This window comes from Camelus bactrianus, chromosome 17 (assembly GCF_048773025.1).
Source record: "Camelus bactrianus isolate YW-2024 breed Bactrian camel chromosome 17, ASM4877302v1, whole genome shotgun sequence".
Classification (NCBI taxonomy): Eukaryota; Metazoa; Chordata; class Mammalia; order Artiodactyla; family Camelidae; genus Camelus; species Camelus bactrianus.
The window spans coordinates 45,251,206-45,272,696 of record NC_133555.1 but is presented as its reverse complement, the minus strand read 5'-3'; the positions used below and the strand labels follow the sequence as shown (position 1 = coordinate 45,272,696).

At 47.7% G+C, this 21,491-nt stretch overlaps 1 protein-coding gene across 1 annotated transcript in view; it reads right to left on the bottom strand.

Annotated features, from left to right (window-relative positions):
• The window catches only part of TRIM71 (tripartite motif containing 71), a 62,675-nt gene that overhangs the window by 13,872 nt on the left and 27,312 nt on the right, over window positions 1–21,491 (bottom strand). The window contains exon 2 of the mRNA XM_074345345.1: window positions 2,518–2,685. Coding sequence (XP_074201446.1) covers window positions 2,518–2,685 — 168 coding nt within the window. The remainder of the gene's footprint in view (window positions 1–2,517; window positions 2,686–21,491) is intronic.

Here is a 21,491-nt window from a genome sequence, read left to right as displayed (position 1 = left end):
AGCCAGACCAGTGTTCTCTTCTGGCATTTCCAGGTCACTCCTTTAGCCTCTGAGGCACATCTCAAAATTTCAGTGGCTATCATCCTTTCCTATGCTTAGTAACCAACAAAGGAGAAAACACCTGTATATTCACACAAATCCAAATAACCTCCTTGTATAAATAAACAAATACACAGCCTGAGCTACACAGTGGCTGCTCTTCCTGTGTCCTCCCTCCAGGTGTACTTTTAATTAAGATGACTTTTGGATTAGTCCCCGAGACTGATGCCTACAAAAGCTCTCAGAACACTGCTCTCCCCTTGGGAAAGAGCAAAAGCTCTGTTATTTGCTGAACACACACAGGACACCCCCGCCCCTCACTCTCACCACCCTCCAGCCTCAGGGACACACAACTGACTGTCCCCACCCCGATGAGGAACCTGGGGGCAAAACATTTGTTTATAACGAAAACGGTCACACCATTCTTCTGACTTTGTGGACAGAGCTCACGTGGGAACAAATGGACATTTTGGCAAGTGGTTTTTGAGCAAAGCTAACTTGTCCTCAGTCCTCACCTTCCTGCCCCTACAGGCGTGAGCCAGCATCAGAGTTAATTCAGAGGGAAGAGTGCTTTGTACCAACACCCGAGGACTTCTCTTTTAAAAGGAACGAACCCTGATGCTCTGTGTTCAGTGGCCCCCAGAGTCTTCTAGGAATAGTCAATCATTGAGAACACGTTAAGAACTTTCAGATAGAAATGGGTGACCAATCATACACCAATCTTCAGATGACTGGTTGAATGTAGATTTTCGACACTTATAACCAAGAGCCATGAAAGGGTGTACATACACGTACACACACACACACACACACGCAGCATGGTCACAAGAACTTTCTAGGAAGATAATTCACAACCTATGCAGTTGATGTACCTGGGTGTAGGTGTAGAGATTACTAACATACCGAGCCTCCCACCTCCCTCTCCCCCAAGAACCCACCTGTCACCTGGCTCCTCTACACAAAACCCCCCCGGGATCCAGTATTTCCAGCAGCAGCAGGCACAGTAGCAGCAACTAACACCTGAATTTCACTCCTAGGGTCCTTTCACTACCCCCGCGGCAGACGCTCAGCTAACCTGCACTGGTTTCAGAAAGTGGAGCGTGGCAGACAAAATCTTCCAACCCTCTACTTCTCTCCACGAGAAGCCCAAATTTCTACTTCCCTGCAATTTCCTGACTTTAACCACAGATCTCCCCTTCAGCCTTTGGCAAATCACTAACAACTCACTCACTTTTCACTCCAGAGTGGCTGACCCCACAAAGCACAGGGAGTACCAGGAATTCTCTCAATCATGTTTCAAGACCCCCTCCAGTGTTCTGTCCCCAAGGACAGGAAGAGGTCAGAAAGATTATACCACCGTCTAGGGGGTGGGACCTAAACACCAGCAGATCTTTTCCCTCCCAGGTGATGCCAACACCAGAAAGGAAGGCGTCCGACAAGGTCCTAACTGCAGTGGCATAAAAACAAAGCCACAAACCACTTATTTCATCCACAGGGACAGAGTCACAGAAAGAGAACAGAAAGGCCAGCACTGCGGCCTAAGTATGACAGACTAAGTCATCCCAGAAATACAGACCCTCAAACTTCCTATTTTATAACATGACTATCAGATAATCTGACTCATCAGAAAGATTACTTCAATATCATGCACAGGAATCTGACAGAAACTTATGAAAATCCTAAACCATCTTTCTGCCCCGTCCTTTAGAGCACATGATCAATTCTGTAGCATTTCCCAAAAAAGGTCTTATTTTTTAAATAATTCACATATTCTAATGCTCATACTAAGCAGTTTCTTACTCACTTTCTGCTCGAGGATTAGCAATGTTTCTTGACTTTCAAGCTTATCCTACAAGACGAGGATAACAACCTATGATTTTTTGTTTTCCTAAAATCTTGTCACCTGGATCAGAGAAGACTCAAAATCAATTCAGCCACACTGTTACCTGCCTCTGTAAGAGAACTTCACTGTGCCCCAAAGTTACACGTGTCCCCTCCTAACCCCAAAGGGATGGGAGTCAACAGAAACAAGGGTCCAAATTACGAGGATGTGACCTTACTGACACCCCAGGAAAGCATTTGAGACTCTGACCCTTATATAAAATTTCCCAGGCTCACTTATTTGTTACCTATAAATAAATAAATCTGAGCAGCAAGATCTCTGTCTGAGAATCATGAAGTGCCCCGTCTTTCTGTAGTCCTGACTGAAGCATGCTAATGTCCACTTGGATCTGGGGAGGGGACCGGATGGAAAACAGGCAGCTGACATGAGGGGGGTCCAGCCTAGGTGTCTGGAACAAGCCCTGAGTGGCCAGCAGCTCTGGCTACAACACTCTCATCTTCACAAGACTGCGGGGAGGTCTCCGTGCACCCCTGTGGGTCACTGTCCCGTGGCTCCAGACAATGGAGTATATATATGTCTGGAAGGGAGTGCAAGAAAGAAGAAGGGGAGGAGGTGAAGGGTGGGGAGGGACTGACCTGGATGGCCTGGCGGCCCTGCTGGGCGTCAGCCAGCAGCTGGATGGTGAGTGCCCGTGAGTCCTGCAGCGCCTCCTGGAGGTAGACAAAGCTGTGGCCGCCGTGCCGGCCCACCGTGCACTCCCGGCAGATGGGCACCGAGCACGTGTCACAGTACAGGTGCAGCACCTGGGGACCAGAGAGGCAGCAGGGTTAGTGAGATGCAGGATGGGGAGGGAGGCTGACTGAGTACTCTGGCTCCCGGAACCCCGCCATAAACAAGCACACCCCACAGGGAGCACCAGCCCTGCAGTCAACAGTGAGCACTTCCTCAATAAGAAAAAACAACCAACTCCCTCATTCTACTCCAGTATCATTCAGAACCATAATGGAGACACTTCAAAGGCAAAGGCGAAACAAAACAATCTCCTGGCGTAAGAGATTTCCCTGTATCTCAGATTAATTACTCCCAGAAGTTTCAAGATTCTGTTTCCTTGGTATCAGATTGGCGGCGGCAAAGCTTCCCTCGCCACCCCAGCCTCTGGTGTGTGAAGCCAGGTTAGGGGCGAGGATTCACGGCCCTCACAGCACAGCCTGCTGCCCCTCCCTCCCTATCAAGGATCTAGATGATTGCACCCAAGGCACTCAAGCAGGGTGCGGGCCTAAGCTCCTGGAACGAAGGCAGAAAGAAAGCCAGCCAGCTTCTTGTCTTTCCTCTTCCTGCCAAGTTGTTCCAAGGAGCTGACCCTGGGAGGCAGTCTGAGCCCACAGGACTGCTTTATGTGATGCTCTGTGTTTCCCTGGGGCCCAGAATGCTGGGCAGGGAGAGCGTGCTTGCCATCACCTCCTTCTGCTGGTAAGTCAGGAGCTCCCAAGAGTCACTGTTCCTTGGCCCAGAAACTGGGCAGCCCCGGCATATCCCTCCACAGGGCAGGCACTCCGGAAATGTCCACTGGATTGCTTTCAAGACCAGAGCTTCAATCTGCCTCTGGTACACCTGGGGGTGAGGGAAAGCCAGCCAACTTGCAACAGGCAGGGAAGTCTTGTCCAAGAAAAGGGGGGGAGAGGGGTCTTTCAAAGACACAAGCGCTCAGTCCCTATAGGAGGTGTGTAAGGCCACATGGGGAGCAACGGCGGGGCACTCCGACGAGCTGGGTCCAACACAGGGGCCCTGGAGACCTCATCCAGAGCACAGAGCACCTGGCGGACTTGAGACTCAGGGCACTTCTGGGAGCAGAATGCTGTGGCAGGGAGCAAGGGCTGGAGGCGGCCCTGAGGTCCAGAAACTTCCCACGAGTGAAAGCCCCAAGGAGTGAGAAGTCTGCTTCACTCATTCTCCAGAGGTTATCTTATTCCAACCAAAGTCGTGGTGTGGAGCGTGTCCACAGGAAGTGATCTCCCAAATGGCTGTCAGGCAAGCAGCGGGTGTGACCCAGCAAGGCTTAGGCTGCTTCTCGGGGAACTCTGGGATCCAGAAATAGGAAAAAGGAAAGATTTAGGCTATCACATTTCTACTTTCAAGAAATGGCTGGTGGGGAGGGAGGGTACAGCTCAGTGGTAGAACGCACGCTTAGCATGCACAAGGTCCTGGGTTCCATCCCAGTACCTCCTCCCCCCGTCAAAATTAAAAATAATATAATAAATATTTTTTAATGAATGAATGAAGGAACATAAATGTGCCATACCAAAAAATGGTTGTGATATGGCAAGTTTTATGGACACTATTTTATAGCAGGAAATGTGATCAGGTTTGTAACCTTTACTGCTGTTTTTGTCCCATGAAGTACGTGTCCAGCAACCATGGGAGACACTGCCTTCTTGAAGGCCAATCACTTTTTGAAGAAGGTCCACCATCCAGAGACCACCTAATCTTTATGATGTGATAAATCTAAAATTCTCAAGCTAGCCTTTGATACTAATTGAAAAATGCTCAAGTGGGTGAACCTGGGGACACTGCTGGACACTTTTTGCAACGTGGTGCTAAAGCAATTCTCTCATCACCTTCAACAACTCAACCGCATTCCTCCCCTCTGCTCTCCCCATTTGTCACGGGAATAAAGGGATCACTAGGCTCGTGTGAAGTGTGAAAATCTTCCACCACTATGTTCCCTGCTCTTGCCAAACAGCTAAGCCATCTCCTTTTTATCTCTTCTCAGGATTTACCTTTTCTCGGGACAGCTGTGTGCTGGGTTTAGCATCCTCAGTCTGTGGGCTCATGGATATGGTAAAGGCTCATCTGCGCAGGGCGTGAGCAGGAAAGAACCTCGAGCCCCAGCCGGGCACTACCTGGCCAGGATACACTATCCAGTCACCTGTCTGGGCTTCAGTCCCACATGTGGAACACACGGGGGTCTGACAAGGTACCTCAGGAAACCCCTTCCGCTCCGGAAATCCCAAGAACCCTATCTTTGAGGACACTGGAAAGCTACGGCTTTGAGTTATTAATTCTGGGCTGAGCCAGAAGCCAAGTTCCAGGTGCCAGTTGTGCAACTACAAGGAATTGGGGCGATTTTTCTGGGCTTTGGGTTTGCAAAATCCAGAGCCTGGATGATGCTGTGCATGGGAGCTATCTTACAAATGGTAGGTTTTAAAGGATTCTTCAGATGAAAAGGCTGGGGAAGAAATCCTGGTCATGATGGGTGGCGGCAGGATGCCCGAAGCCCGCGTTCCCAGCCCCACCAGGCCCAGCCTGGAGAGCCCAGATCCTCTCAAATGGGCAACTGGGTCCTGGGATGTTATCCTGCCCGACATCATCTCACACGGGACTGATGCTGCTCTAAGTGCCTAGAACACACTGTGACTTTCGAAAGTGCCCCCGTTTCTGCAGTTCCAGGCTAACTGGACCACGGAGATGGGGCTGGGGCTGGGCGTGGGGGGCACCCAGCTAGTGGATAATACAAGACTCTGGGTGGGTTAAAGCAGAGCCCCTGTGGTGCTTTTCATTAACAGACTATTGATTTTTTTTAAAGAACACATCGTTTAAACCTGAAAATGCCATCACATTTTGTGAACTTGCTAGTGAAATGCTGGAGTAAAGCTTTGGGAAGATGTTGCACTCCATTTAGAAGCTCCACATCTCAATTTCTAAAGTCGAAAACCTACAATTTTAGGGCTTGTGAAACTCAATGAACAGGCAAGGATGCATATGGGTGCAACTCTCTCTGAAGCAGCTTATTTAAGGCAATTTTATAAGAATAAACTGGAGGGCTGCTCAGAGGGTCCACAGCCAGGAATGAGGCAGAGGCCATGCAATGCAGCTCCGGGAAGGGGGCGGGGGCAGGAGCAGTGCTCCGGTGGCAGGAATTCCAGGGCCTGGAGCAGCCGGTCTGGGGCTTCCCGGGCAGATGCTCGGACACGCCCCCTCCCCCCCACATGGCGACAATCTGGCTGCCCCAGCTGAATGGAGCAGGCTCGACCTCTGACCTTGCAAGTGACCACCCTCTTCCCTGCCCCCAGCTTCCAGAATGCCCCACCCACTGCCTTCCTCTCCCAAAATTTCTAAAATACCAGGCGGAGACAAAGACCCAGGAATGTGGGCCCAGCAGGAGAGGAAGGGGGAAGGTTTCAGAACTAAGTAAATAAATAAATAAAAATACCAAGCAGGCAGGTTTACCTTAGCCAGTGTGTGAATTGCTTTGTTAATGAAAAACTGCGCGTGTCTGCGTGCGCACGCGCATTCCCAGAATCTACTTTTTTATACCACGTGTGATCCAACAAGGAACACCCCACCCGCCCCCAAGCCCTATTGGAGCACCAGGTTAAAATACAACTACCCGCACCAGTGAGAGGTGTGCAGAGAAAGGGTGGAGGCGGCCTCTCACTGTCAAGATGCCCCCACTGAAATAATAAATATGAGTCGCTGATAAACGTATTTTTTGCGATGTCTTTGACGGGGGACGTCTAGCCTCCCACAAGCTCAGGCCTAGACAGAAGGGTTGTCCACCTGCCTGGGAGGGTTTCTGTGTCTCCACCACAGACTGAAGTGGAGGAGGGCTGGTGACAAGCAGAAGCCTTATCTGTCCCTGCCACTCAGCAGGCTCTCCTACTTACAAATGGTACAAGGAGTGAAGCCCAGTCCTGAAACTAAGTCTAGTCAACAACATCAAACCAAGCTTTAGAGGCGGGGAGGAGGGTACAGCTCAGTGGTAGAGCCCATGCTTAGCATGCACGAGGTCCTGGGCTCAACCCCCAGCGCCTCCATTACTATGTAAGTTTAAAAAGCTAAAGATCTAATCCGTTCCTAGAAACAATAATTGGTACATATACGTAAACTAAAAAAAATGTGCAGTATACTGTATATATGTATTTACATGCAATATAATGTGTATGTGCAGCTGAACTGTAATAATTATACATAATAAAGCTGAAAAAGGAAAAAAGTTAATAAATAAACCTAATTACCTACCTCCCCCCCAAAAATTAAAAATAAAAACAAAAAAGCAAAAAACCAAGCTTTACTCGATTTAGGGAAAGCACACTGAATGTCGGGAGCTCTTAAACCCGCAGAAGAAGCCTTTCTGCATCCTGGGCCACGTGCTGTGGCCTCGGGCGCCTGGAAAGAGAGCAAAGAAAGGAACCTGGCCCCTCCTTACACCGTCAGTACCAGCTCAGGACAGCAGAGCCCCGCTGAGGACAAATGACCTCTTTGGGGAGTAAAGGGGTCTGGAAATCTTTTTAAAAACTTAGACAAGGAACACATATGCATTTTCAATGCAAAAAAACCCACACAGATGCAAACAGTTTTTTTCGAATCTCCCCCAATTTCTCATTCAGTTGTTTCTAACTTTTTTAACCTAATCACTCAAAATGATGCTCTATTCTATGCAAACATGAATTGTTTTTTAAAGATGCAAATAGGAGAGTGCTATGCTAGACTTTTTTCACTTAACTATATTAACTTGGAGAATGTTCTGGGTCCACTGGGTGTTTTATGAATGGTTGTGTGGTGTGTCTGTCAATGTACAACTTATTTAATTAGTACCTGCTGATAGGATTTTACCCTGTTTCCCAGTTTTTGAAAAACCACAAGCAATGCTGCAGTGAATATTTGGCGTGGGGGGAGTAATTAGGTTTATTTATTTATTAGAGGAGGTACTGGGGATTGATCCCAGGACCTCGTGCATGCTAAGCATGCACTCTACCACTGAGCTACACGTTCCCCCTGCAGTGAATATTCTTTATATGGGTCTTTATAAAGCCCAGAATTTTCAACGTGCTAATATATTCAACTGCTATACCATTTGCCCTAGGAGAAGGAAAAAAAATCTACTCACAAGTGTGGACAGGAAGGCTTTTTTAATTTAATAACTTGAAGTCAGGTCAACCTCCATCTCTGTGAGGAACCAAGGTTGTCAAGTGCCAGTTTCTGTTCCCAACAAGACCGAACATACACAGTGAGGCCAGCTCAGGGACACCAGGGAGACAACGGGGGACTGGGAGTTGAGGTCCACTCTGCTGGGCTGGGAAGGGGGGGAAGGTGGAGGCTGAGACTGAAAGAAGCCCAGAGCAGAGGAGCAGCAAGAAAGGAAGGCTTGTGCTTTGTGTCCTCAGAAGTGGCCGCTAGGAGATTCTCCCAAACACAAAAGGCTGGGGACAAGTGAGGCTGCTTGGGGGACGACTCCAGGGGGACAGTGCAAGGGGTCTCAGGCAACGTACAGGCTGAAGGGTGTTGAGGATAAACAGTCCCAGAGGGTCTTTCAAACATCCAGTGAAACAAACACGGGGGAGCCGCAGACAAGCCCAGAAGCCCTCCTGCGACCCTCAAGTCCAGCAGAAGCTGGAAACCAGAACTTTTTACATAGTTAGCAGCAAACCTGAACTGGCATGGAAATGATTCCTAATTTTAATCTATACCATCTAGTGTGAGTTTTCATATATTTCACTGAAGAAACAGAAGGCTAATATTCATTATTTTGTGGTGCTGTTTCATACTATCCAGTTCCCAAAATCAGAAATTCTGAGTGTCGAGGCACACCTGATCCCAAGAGCTGGACTAAGAGACTGGATGTGAACCTGTCGGGCCAGGGAGCCGAGTCAGGCTCATCACTGGCTGAACGAGCAATGGGAAGAGCTGAGACCCTGAGGTGGAGGGGGTGAGGGTACACATAGAGAGCCCACGTGGGGTCAGAGCAGCTCTAGACCCAATTTGTCAGCTCCTGTGGACAAGGCCAATCCGAAAAGGAAGGGTTGGAAGCAGGAACGCCACTGGCTCCAACGACACCTTCAGAGCCAGTGTGGTCGCCAGTGCCAAAGAGAAGCACAGTTCTGCGATCACGTGTTGCTCACCTGTGATTTCTGCGCCACTCTAAAGCCACATCGTGACCCCTCTGCTATTTTCTGGAAGAAAATTTTCACACTTCTAAATGACCACTGCTGCTCCTTTTCCCTACGCCGACCAACCGCCAGCTACACCTAGCGAGACCCAGCTCCTCTGGCATCCCAAGCCACGAGGCTTCCTTGAGGCTCCCCTTCCCCCATCACCTGCCCCCCTGCTTGTGGGACGGGGTCCCAACACCCCAGAGCCGGGTGCACCAGGTCCCCACTTTATATACCAGCAATATTTATATTTCGTACTTTATATTCCATGACTCAGGGCCCTCAAATACACCGTCCATTCCCCCAGGAAGAACCCTCTCTGAGTACGCAGTTTTTAGTATAAACACATGCAAAAAGCAGAACCATGGGTTTTATGGAAAGGCACAGATGGTTTTATAAAAAGGCACAGATAATTAGAAGAGTAAGATGTGTTCCAAAGTTTTAAATTCGACAGACCTTACCTGCGGATTTGGTAAAAAGGAGAAGTAACTCAACGTGGGGAGGGAGGGGTGCTCACAGAACTGTCAGATTTGAAAGTACGAAAATGAGTTCACCCTGGAAGAAAACCATTTCCCCTCTGGCACCAGAGAACAGGGACACCCTGGCCAGCACAGCACACGGCTCTGTCCACCAGCTGTGCCAGAGTCACAGACAAAACAGCGGTACCAATACTTCTTACCACAGCTCCCCTCTAAAACTTAGGTTGAGGCAGTACATCTGAGTCCAAAGGGCCTTTAGGAGGCAAGAAAGGACATATAACCCAGGTGTGTGTTTTTCTGGGATCCTGGCCCTAAGGGGGATGGGGTGGGGTGGGGGCTGCAGTTAGTTTTTCAGGGCAGAAGAAATCCTCCAACTGAGCTGTATATAAATAAGCCCAGATATCGAGGTGACGACGTGGGTAGGAAAACGGCTGGCAGAAGACTGAGCTACTGTTAGCATTTCCCACGGCCATGTGAAACCCCACAAAGAAACATGTAACCTATAGAAGTTTAATCGCGAAGTCACAAAACACTCAGCGCGGGACAACACACACGGGGACTCGACATACAAGCCAGAGGGGGACACAGCTATGCCTCTGTCCACTCCCTTCTGGTACCCGGAGCGTCCTCCTGCCACCAGCCCCGGCCGGCAGCTGCTGGCATCACTGAGCCTCCTCGGGCACCTGCATCCCTCCTGCTTCCTCCCTTGCCTCACGCCCCACCCCCACCCCGACGCCCACCCCCGGGGCTGCTGACAAACCAGTTCTCCATCCAAACTCCCCCTGCCTCCAGGGGGCCCAACCTGCACCAGCTCCTTCCTGCTCTGGACTCTGCATGGTCTCCTGATTTTCAGGCTGGAGTCCTGTGATCTCTGCCAACACACACAGCTTGAAGCACATTCATGGCCACCACAACCCCTGAGGCCAGCAGGTTCTGCCCACAGCCTGGGGTGACTGATGTCACTTCCGTCTGGAAGGCTTTGACACCGGCCCACAGTGACAGAGGGTCCTAACAGCAGCAAGTGACTCACCTGTGCTGGGGGTTCCCTCCAACAGACCCAGGTTACCTGACACAGAGTGACACTTTGGAACATGCCGGAACTGTGTTTTGGATCACTGCCTACCAAGCAGTTTTTAGCAAATTAACTTGTTTACTTAAATTTAAAACAAAAATTTTTTTTCAGTTCAAAAATATAAGCAAAACTTCCCTATCAACAAAGACACAGGTATATCCATCCACACAACAGACTATTTTTAGTGATGAAGATCAATTACTGATTTGGGCAATCACTCAGATGCTTGATGGAAAAATCTGAGAATCAAGAAAGCGTATCCTGCATACGTCCATTTATATTAAGGCAAAACTAAGGTTAAAAAAATTAAACAAGTTGCAGATGACTACTGTGTAGCACAGGGAACTATATTCAGTACCTTGTAACAGCCTATAATGAAAAAGAATATAGAAAGGAATATATATACATATGTACAACTGAATCACTATGCTGTACACCAGAAATTAACAGTGTAAACTGAGTATACTTCAATAATAAGTAAGTAAATTAATAAAAAATTTTAGTGAAAAAATTTCAGGCGAGAACAGGTATGACTGGGGGGAACTGAAAGAGAAATACTCTGGAGTGATGGATATGTTCTATTACTTTGGTGGAAGGAGTGGGTACACAGATGTATATAACTGTAAAAATGTATACTTGTTTATGTAAATTATACCTTAAAAATAATCACTGAGGGGAAGCCCTCCCACCTACCACCTGGTGTTGGTGGGGTGAAGCTTGCAGCCTAGCCCTGGCCAGGCTCTTCATCGCTAAAGACCTAATAAATACTCGCTGAGCCCATAAATGAGTTCCTCCAATGGCCCCACGTAATTTACTTCTAATAGGTTGCTACCATTCTTCCCACAATGTTCCCATTAGGCATTATTTTTCCTGTGTCCTCCACTATAAATATTATCTTAAGTTCAATCTCACAAGAGGCAAGTCGGACTAACTCCCTGGAGGTTTGGATAAAATTAGAACCCCGAGTCCGATTTACAGCACCACAGGCGGCCAGCGGTCACACAAAGCCGTATGAAATCATTAGTGTCCCAGCGGCCGCCGCGGCGTGCATCTGACCTCGGATGTACTAATGAGTGGCCCAGGCAGCTTCCCGCAGCAAATAAAAGAGATTTGTTCCAACACTCAGATCACTGCCCACGTAAATTGTAGATTTTTAAACCAGCCATGAAAGGACAGATTTTGACACAGATACACAGTTTTCCTGTCGCCTCCAAGGTTGCAAAAGCAAGACCCAGTTTTAATCTGCTGGTTTCTAGACAAAAGTTGGTGACACTTACAGGCCGACTTTAAAAAAGGACCAGACTCTGTAGGTGGCCATGTAACTCAGTCCTCACCTCTTAAACAGTGGGTGACACTGTGCACCTGAAATCTTTCATGCCCCCAAAGTAGCAAAAGAGGTCTCAATGGCCAGTGTGGCTGCAATCACATGGTCAGGTGGACTTAAAGCAAGGGAAGGCACTTATCACCTACAGAAAACTGTCTCCAGAAGGAAGCAGAAATACTCAAGTATAAAATTAATCACAGAAAATTTTAAAAATATTACCGGCCATATTTTATCCCTCCAACACAATAAAAATGTTCCTTTCTCTCCCCAGTTCAGCAAGTTCTATTACCTTGAGTAGCTGGGCACCTACATTAATGTTGTCCACCGCTTTGGGCAAGACAGGTCAACTCTAGCCTTCCAGATGGCCCCAGGTTACACTCTCGCATCCGGTGACAATTTTAAGAGCGGGCTAACCTTACCGAGCACTGCCTCCAAATCAAGAGGTTAACCAAGTATTTACTGCTGCAGGAATCTTGTTTGAATCCGGAGTTGTTCACAGGCAGGGATTATTTACATGAGGAAGAGGACCAATCAAGGGAGCAGTAGATGGCCTCTGTGAATTCTCTCAACGCCAGCCAGTGCCGCTCCTTGGCAAGGACTCCTGTGTGTCTGCAGTGTGGGGCCTGACTCCAAGTTCCAGGCCAAGGCTTTTTCTGAGGCACTCCTCAAAACTGCCCCATCAACCTAATTAAACGTAAAAGCTTTTGCACAGAAAAGAAAACCATAAACAAAACTAAAAGACAACCTACTGAATGGGGAAAATATTTGCAAATGAAGCAACTGACAAGGGATTAATTTCCAAAATAGACCAACAGCTCATACAGCTTAATATCAAAACAAGCAAACAAAAAAACCAAACAACCCAATCAAAAAATGGCCAGAAGACTTACACAGACATTTCTCCAAAGACACACAGTAGGCCAATAGGCAAAAGAAAAGAATGTTCAATGTCCCTAATTATTAGAGAAATTCAAATTAAAACTACAATGAGGTATCACCTCACACCAGTCAGAATGGCCATCATTGAAAAGTCCATGAACAACAAATGCTGGAGAGGGTGTGGAGAAAAGGGAACCCTCCGACACTGTTGTTGGGAATGCAAATTGGCGCAGGCATTGTGGAGAACCATAGGGAAATGATCCAGCAATCCCACTCCTGGGCATATATGGGGAGAAAACTCCAATTTGAAAAGATATATGCACCCTAATGTTCATAGCAGCACTATTTACAGTAGCCAAGACATGGAAGCCACCTAAATGTCCATCAATAGATGACTGGATAAAGAAGCTGTGTATGGGGTGTGTGTGTGTGTGTGTGTGTGTGTGTGTATACACACACACATACATAATACATGTACAGAGCAGAGGAAGACATATGATATCACTTATATGTGGAATCTTAAAAAATGATACAAATGAACTTACTTAGAAAACAGAAACAGATTCACAAACATAGAAAACAAATTCATCGTTACCAAAGGGGAAAGGGCAGGGGAGGGATAAATTACAAGTTTAGGATTAGCAGATACACACTACTATATACAAAATAAACAAGGACCTACTGTATAGCACAAGGAACTAAATTTAATACCCTCTAATAACCTGTAATGGAAGAGAACTGAAGAATATGTGTATGTATAACTGAATCAACTTGCTGTACACCTAAAACTTGTAAATCAATTATATTTCAATAAAAATAAATTTAAAAATAAACAAAATCTGCCCCATCGAGGAAAGTGTTAAACAGAGGGCAGACACACTCAGGAATCAGTGGAGCTTCCTCTGTGAGCAAGAGCAGAGGGGCCTCAAACCTGAGCTCGGAGCAGCTGCCGGGGGAAAAAGGAAAGCCTTAGTCTTGTCAAGAAATGGATTTTTTAAAAACTCTTTTCAAGTTAGCACTTCATTACGCAATTAACTTAAAATCACACCCTCGTTCAACTCCAAAAACAGGAATCAAAATCGCAGACACCCCCACAAATGCAACAGAGCCAGGCCAGGCTAGGAGGCCGGCTTTAAAGAGTCATCCACGTGGAGACACGGAGGAACAGGAGCCCGGGGCCGTTTCTGGGGTGCAGGCAGTTTACAGAGTGTGTTTCCCCTTCCCTCCTCCGACCACTGACCTGGGTCGGGTGGGAATAAGAGGCCAGCTGACATATGAACAAAGCAGGACACCTCACTCAGAGGAAGCACCACTAACATTTAAAGACCTTTTGCAAGAAACACGAGGGGAGCAGAAACCAAGCTCAAAAGGGAGGAACTGGAGCCTAGGCAAACCAGAGGAAACTGGTCCAGAAGGGAAAGCGCTGGGTGGCAGGAAAGCTGTGTTCCAGTCTGCAGTGACCTCACCTGGGGAAAGAAGGGCCCAACCGAGGCAGGAAGCACAAGGCACAAACAGGGATGAGCCCTCCAGCTGCAAAGGATCAATTCAGCAGCCAAAACAGGCGAATGGGAACCGTGGCTGGGCTCCACTAAGACCAGCAATGAGGTGCTGGCGCCTTGGAGCTCACCCATCCCGCTTCCCACTGGTGCACCCAGCTCTTAACAACTGTGGTTTCAAAGAAGCATTAACTACAGCAGGAATTGGCAAGGAGTCGGAGAACCCCAACACCCAGGCCAGCAGGATTTCAGGCAGGGGAATGCCAAGTAACGGGTAAAATAAGGTACACTCTGGAAACAGATCAATGCTAACACTGCCAGTAAAACCACTGGAGTCAAAGTTTAGAAGCCAGAGTTCCCCAGATCACTCACCGTGCATGAATGAATGAATGGTCTAGGGAGAAAATGACGATGAGGAGAAATAATTTCAACTCTCAGATATGGAGCTTCCTTAGAAATCCCACTTCATCCCAACAAACGGAGCCTGCGCTTCATCTCTTTGGAACTGCACCTGTGCACCTGTCAACAGAACTTAATGGATGACCTGCTGACCCTGACCCAGCAGGTAATGCAACCAGGAGCCCCTATTTTCTGCCAAACATAGAAGTGAGGGGCAGAACCCCCCCCCCCCGCCAATACCTCCCAAGCAGATATTCAAGGAGAAACTCCTGAAAAGGACTGAGGTGGAAGATTTGTAAATGAAATTAAAAAGAGCACCCTGAGCACCTTGGCCCAAGTGCAGGGGAAGAATCTGGAGTAGATGGGAGGGGAAAGTTAGCTGAAGGTCAAGGACCAGAGGGGAAGGAAATGAGGGGCTGGGGGAGGCTTCTGAGCCGCGATCTAAGTGGCAGCCGGGTGACCTTGAGGGGACAGCCTGCCCCAGTCGCCTAGACTTGGAAGAAGACCAGGGCACAGCCTGGGGGCACCTCTGAGAAGTCAAAAACCTGGGTTCAAACATGGATGTGGTCCTTCCTTCTCCAGCTGTTCTGGCTAAGTTGGTTCACCGAGCTGTTCCTGCCCACAAAATAGGGAGAAGGCACTTCATCTCTCGGGAGGTGGAAAAGAAAGTGCATGAAATCCAAATGGCTGTTCTAACAGGAAGGAGAGGGTAGCAGCTGCTCCAGCTTGGTAAGGGGCAGGGCACGTAAAGTCCATCTCCAGGGGCTGTTTGCAAGGCTGGACATGTTAGCAAGGCAGAACTGATCGGGCTGTAAAGCCACTCCAATGGCCTTTCCAGCGTTCTCCAGGGCTGCGATTCTCTTTGCCCACTGAATGGAAGGAATGTTGAGCGATTCCACAAATATGACTGGGAAAAGCATACTGAATGTGACCACCTCTGTCTCACATCTCCAACTTCCTATGGGGTCATAGCACCTGCCCACGAGCCAAGGACCCCGCCCCTCCACTCTCATCGGTCAGATCAGCCCCTTCCAGGCCCCAGCAACAGTCATTTTCAATATGACTCCGCAAAGCACGCGCATTTCCTTAACTGCACCCATTCTCGGCACCATGCCCTTCCCCTCAAAGAGGCTACAGTCCACCAGGAGGGACGATGAGGAAAGCCAAGTTTAGGGCTGAGGGAAGAAAACCAGAAAACCCTGGGCTTTCGATGGTAATCTCAGCAGACCTCTTGGAGGAAGGGAAGCCTGAGCTTAGTCTAAAAGTGCAAACAGGAACGGGTGGGATAAATGGTCCAGACAAGGAAGGCTCTACCTTCTCACTCTGCCTGCCAAATTCAGCGCTTCCACGACTGCGCCCAACGGTTTCTTCTTCATGCAGAGAGTGCCTTTTAAAAAGTCAGAGCACAGCCCCCTCCTTGACGCCCTCCAGGGGCTCTCCATCCACTCTGTGCAGCTGGGCCGTCCTGGGCTCCTTGGCACAGGCTCCACCTGCTGCTGAGAGCCCTATTCCCACCCCCTGCTGCTGCCCTACCTACAAGGCTCTCTTCTCAGTTCACTCTCATCTGGGAATCACTTCCCCTGACTAGCAGTGGTGTGGTCCTGGGGTTCCCGGCTTCCTCTGCTGAACTTTCTCTTCACTCCCTGAAAAGAAAATTCAGCCCACGGTCTGTCTCCTCACTGGAATTTAAGCCCTGCAAATGCTGCGAATTTTGTCTTGTTCAGTGCTTCGTTCCCAGCCCCTCAGTGTCTGACACATGGGTGCTCAATAAATATTTGGATAATTCTATTTAGGTCGGGCGGGGGGCACTGGATCCCACCAGAACAAACAGAAAAGGGGCGAAGACCGCCTCCTGCTCGACCAGCAGGGCTACAGCAGCTCCCCAGGTGATGGACTGATTGACCCTGCTTAGCAATCAAACCAACTGCCGACGATAAACACCCCACCGCAAAATGAAAACCAAACAAACAAGGAAAATGGAAGGGGGAAGGAGACAGGGTGGGAGATAAAATAGAAAAACATGTGTCAAGGTGCACAGGTCTAACTGTGAACAGAAATCTAGGTTATGATAAGGAAACCCAGTTCCCATCACTGGGCACTGGTATCTGGGTGAATTTACGAACTTTTCCAGGAAAAGCCACTTGTGCACAAGTGAAGATGGCTGCACATCTTTTGCTATTCTTCTCATCAAAATACAAAATCAGCTTCCCCTCTGCTTGAATCTGGGCTGGTCTTGCAACCTCCCCTGCCCAGCCCAGTGCAGCAGCCACACCATCAAACTTGATGTGCTTGGTCAGAGCAAGCACTCAGGCTACGAGAAACCCAGGCCACAAGGAGAACTGGCACTCGGGCTGACAGCCGGTGCTGGACCCTCCACCTCCAGTAACAAGGACGAAAGACTCCCTCAGCTGAGTCATGAGAAACAGTCAGTAAGCAAAATGCCATTTTAATTCGATCCATTAGGAAAGACAGAACCGTTTTCACTGAGTTGGAGCGAGAATGCTTCCTTTCCTTCTTTCCCAGGGATCGAACAGACAGCCAGGGTTCCTTCCTAGCTCTGCCCACAGCTAACCCCATCAAGACTCCATCTGTGGATACCATTCCGGACCCTGACTGGGCAGCAGCCACAAGGAGAGTCCGAGGCAAATTCAGGCCTCCGAAACCCCGAGAGCTGGTCACAACCCCTCGGAGTCAACAGCCTACTAAGCCCGACCAGAAGCATCTTACGCCCATGTCTGAGACCAGGTCTATGAACAGGTGGTTCTCCAGAAATAACTACCCATGAGAATTAGGTGGAAAACCACTGAAGTGGGGGAAAGGAGGGTTTAAAAATTCCCAGTAAGCTTCCCAAAGGGCTAACCCTAAGATGTCTTTCCACGGGGCTCCCCCAAGCCTCTGTGTCTCCCACATGCTTTCGACAAAACCAAACCCCTGATCTGACACACCTGTGTGTGGGTCCAGAGCTATAATCTTATTTCTCACCCAAAGAGGGCACATCACTTCTCTGGTAAGCAAGAACCTTTACAAGCTACAGGACATATCCTGATATGTTCAAGCCACCCAGCTAGGAATTCAACACTCCCTTGGAAAAACAAATGATTTACGGCATTGTGTCTGAGATCAGAAGCAAACTCAATGTCCATCAATAGGAGACTAGTTAAACAACTGTTAAATAGACTGATTACTGGGCAACCATGAAAACGAATGAGGTGATTCAAGGAATAATCTCCAGAACACATTATGGAAGAAATACAGAAGGAGTAGTGTACACAGTGCATCATTTGTGTAAAGGAGGAAAACAGGTCCAAGTGTTTCCTGTCCACCAAGTCTACAGTGAGGGGTCCCTGACTGTGCTTACCTGCCATCACACACTATCGTGGAGCATTTTTCAGGCCACGCCAAACTGGGACATGTCTACCTAGTTAAGTTATCCAGAACTTAATGAAACTGTAAATATTTGTAGCAACAAATATTTCACATTCCTAAAATATTTGCTAAGCTACATATTTTGTTTACACTAAACAACTAATACCAGGTATTAACCCGATACACTGTGAACTGAAAAACAATGTAAGTAAGTACTCACAGTACAACCTTAATAGAGGAATGGGGGGCGGGGAGAGGCATGTGCTTTCTTTTAAGTCATAAAATCAAGAATGATATAAACCAAATTGTTAACTCTGGGTTAAGGTGACAAGCAATTTAATTTTTAAAAATTTTTTAGCTCCCACACAGGGCATCTATAGGAGGCTTGAATGAAGCACAGGGCTCTCTGCTGAGTTCTGTCTGTCCGAACACTGTCAGACTCAGGAGGAACTGAGTAACAGCAAACATTTCTCTAAGCATGTAGCAGGGTCAGCTCTAGAGAAGATGCTTACAAGCATTAACTTGTCTAGTCCTCATCGCAGCCCTGTGGTGTACGTAGCTACGGTATATAGCTACTATTATTATCCATTCGACAGATGAAGAAACTGAGGCAGACAGTAACTTGCCCAAAGACATGATTAGAAAGTGGGAGAGCTTGACTCCAGAGTCAACCACGGGGCTTTGCCATCTCTACGAACAGTAACACTCCCTCCCTGCCAACTGCCTTGGAAAACTCAACTTCCAGCTACTTAACCTGGGCTTTGTCATCCCAGGGCACAGGCATTTTGATCGTGTATCAACAACCACTGCGGACATCAATCCTCCAACTGATTTTTTTCAGGACAACCAAACTCAACAACCCTTAACGGCTCCCTACTACCTGCGGGTCAAGAATAAACTCACTCTCTCTCTTTCTCTCTCTCTCTCTCTCTATATATATATGAAATCATTGAAAAGAATGAAATTTTGCCATTTGGAACAACATGGATGGACTTGAAGGGTATTATGCTAAGTGAAATAAGTCAGACAAATACTGTATGATATCACTTACCCGTGTAATCTGATAAACACAACAAACAAGCGGATAGTAACATAAAAGCAGCAGATTCACAGATATAGAGAACAAATCAGTGGTTACCAGTGGGGGTTAACAGGAAGCAGTAGGGAATTGTGAGATACAAGCTATTATGTATAAGCTAAACCATAGTAATATATTGTACAACACAGGGAATACAGACAATATTTTAATAATAACTATAAATAGAGTATAACCTTTAAAAATTGTGAATCACTATACTGTAACCTATAACTGTACATAATTTTGTATATCAACTATACTTCAATAAAATGTTCAAACAAATTTAAAAAAAAAAAAAAAGAAGAAACTCCTCAAGCTTAGCACATCTTACTTGAACAGCACATTGCCAAGGCACCCTAGAATGAATTTAGCAGGATGAACCCTCTGGGTCACCAAAGATTCTTGTCCTGCTTTGTGCCCCTGCTCCTCAGGGGTTGCCTCTGAGGGCCCCCCTCCTCCCAGCTCTCAGGGAGCCTCTTCCCTCTGGGCAGCATTTATTCAAACCACCCCTCAAGTTTCTATAGACAACCCCCTCAGGCATAACCCCGTAGTGGACACATGGTGAGACGGGAAAACCTTTTCATCTATCCCCCAACCCCCACCTCGCTGGTCAGAGGGAAGGAACACAGCTCTCAGTGTCCTTTTCCAGGATGTGCCCCCAGGCTCCAAGTTTAGGCAACAACACTGTCCCTGTCCCTAATTTCACTCAGGCCCCACAATCCAAAAGGCTACCCCCAGGGGATCTGTGATCAATTTGGTCCAAGGCTGAGGGCCAATCATAAAAGAGCGGGGTCCAAGATGGCAGCTGGTCCAATACAGGGCCTTTGTTCCTCCAAGCTCCCGCAGGCCCACTCCAGCAAGAAGTTCCAGGCACACTCTCCCTCCCTCCAGTCTCTTGCAAGAGGGAAGCTGATGGAAGAGGGAAGTTGATGGAAAATTCCTTCCCCACCCCCCAAGAGATAGCTGTTCTTATGCCTGGATGGTAAAATGAGGTTTCCTTTCTTTCCCTTTTGTAACTTTAATACACCCTTCAGACCACGCCCCACCACCATCTTGCCACCCTGAAATCATTAGTTCCTAAAAGTACATTTCTGTGATTGTCACACACAGGAGGTAATTACTTTAAACCAGAATTGCCCCCATCCCTCCCAAAGCTGCCAGCTCTAATATCATTACCAATCGGAAGAAAAGGTGTGGATAACACCAACTGAGACTTCAAACGGCTTTGCATTAGCTGAGAGAACTCAGTTGGGGAGGAGAAAAGCACAGTCAACTCTGCACTCGCTCGTTAGGGACTCAGCTCTTGGGCGTGCTGTATGCGATCAGCTATTTCCAACTGTGTTCATCTGGTATCAACTGTATTCCGTTTCTCTGCTATTTATAGGCTGAAGTTTAAATTTCAGGTTCTAGGAATTGTTTAAAAAGTAGAAGTAGGGGTGGGGGCGGAATTGAAAACACTTATCAAAAAGAACAAATTTTTTTTAAAGGCCTGTTCATGAAAGTCCTAAAACAACAAAAACAAAAACAGGAAGGTGGAGAGGATTGTTTTAAAAAGTAATAGTGGTGTTCATTTTGTGTATTTTGATAAACAACTTTTTCTATTCAACCCCCTCCCCCACTCCCACCCTCGGGTTAGGTTCCTAATGTGAATGGGGTGGCTGGTGGGGGTGGAGAAATGACTTGAGATTTCAGGATTTGATCAATGCAACATGTTAGGGGCAGAGCACAAGGTCAAAAGGAAATGATTAATCCCACAAGAGAAACAGGCGAATGGGGCAGGGAATGGCTCCCCTACAGAAACCTCACCAATAAATAGGTCAAAAGATACTCTGGTGAGCAGTTTTCTCCCCAACCCAGACTCGGCAGCTCATCCTAAACCAGTTTTTAAAATCCAAAGCGCATTCATCAATTGACATGAGCTAGTGTTCCTTAGGGTTATTTTTATTGGCCGATTACATTCCAGCTGTTGCCAGAGGGGGTCCAGAATCGAGGGAGAAAGACTCCAGTCATCTGGACGACTAGACGCTATGACAATTTCCATTACTGGCGGGAACCACGCTGTCATTAATGCAGACGGGGATATTTCAGGCCTACTTAAAAGAAGTCAGCAGTCCAGACATACAATATCCCTTTGAAATGCTATGACATCAACACTCTGAAAGTACATAAATAGGTCAAACACAAGGGAGGGGGAGGGGAATGGCTCACAAAAACCCTCTGGGAGACAATTTTCCTCTTAGCTTTTTTTCACCCTTTTAAAGCTTGCTTTTAGAGACTGCCACGCAAAGATTCGTATTTCTAATTAATGATGCTCATCTTCCCCCTCTAACCAGCACGTTTGCCGACACAAACCCCAGATCTGCACGCTGTCAACCAGCTCAGACCCTCCTGCCCCATCCCCTACCTCATCCCCCTGAAGCACAAATCCAGAGGGGAAGGCTCCCTCGCCGCCAGCCTCAGACTCAATCCTGACACCACCCAGGCTGGGTGCGGGTCTGTTCCACTTTTTAAAACTCATGGGAACAGATGACTATCTTGACTGAGAGGCACTCAAGACATCCCCCAAGTACGCTTTGAGCCACCAAAT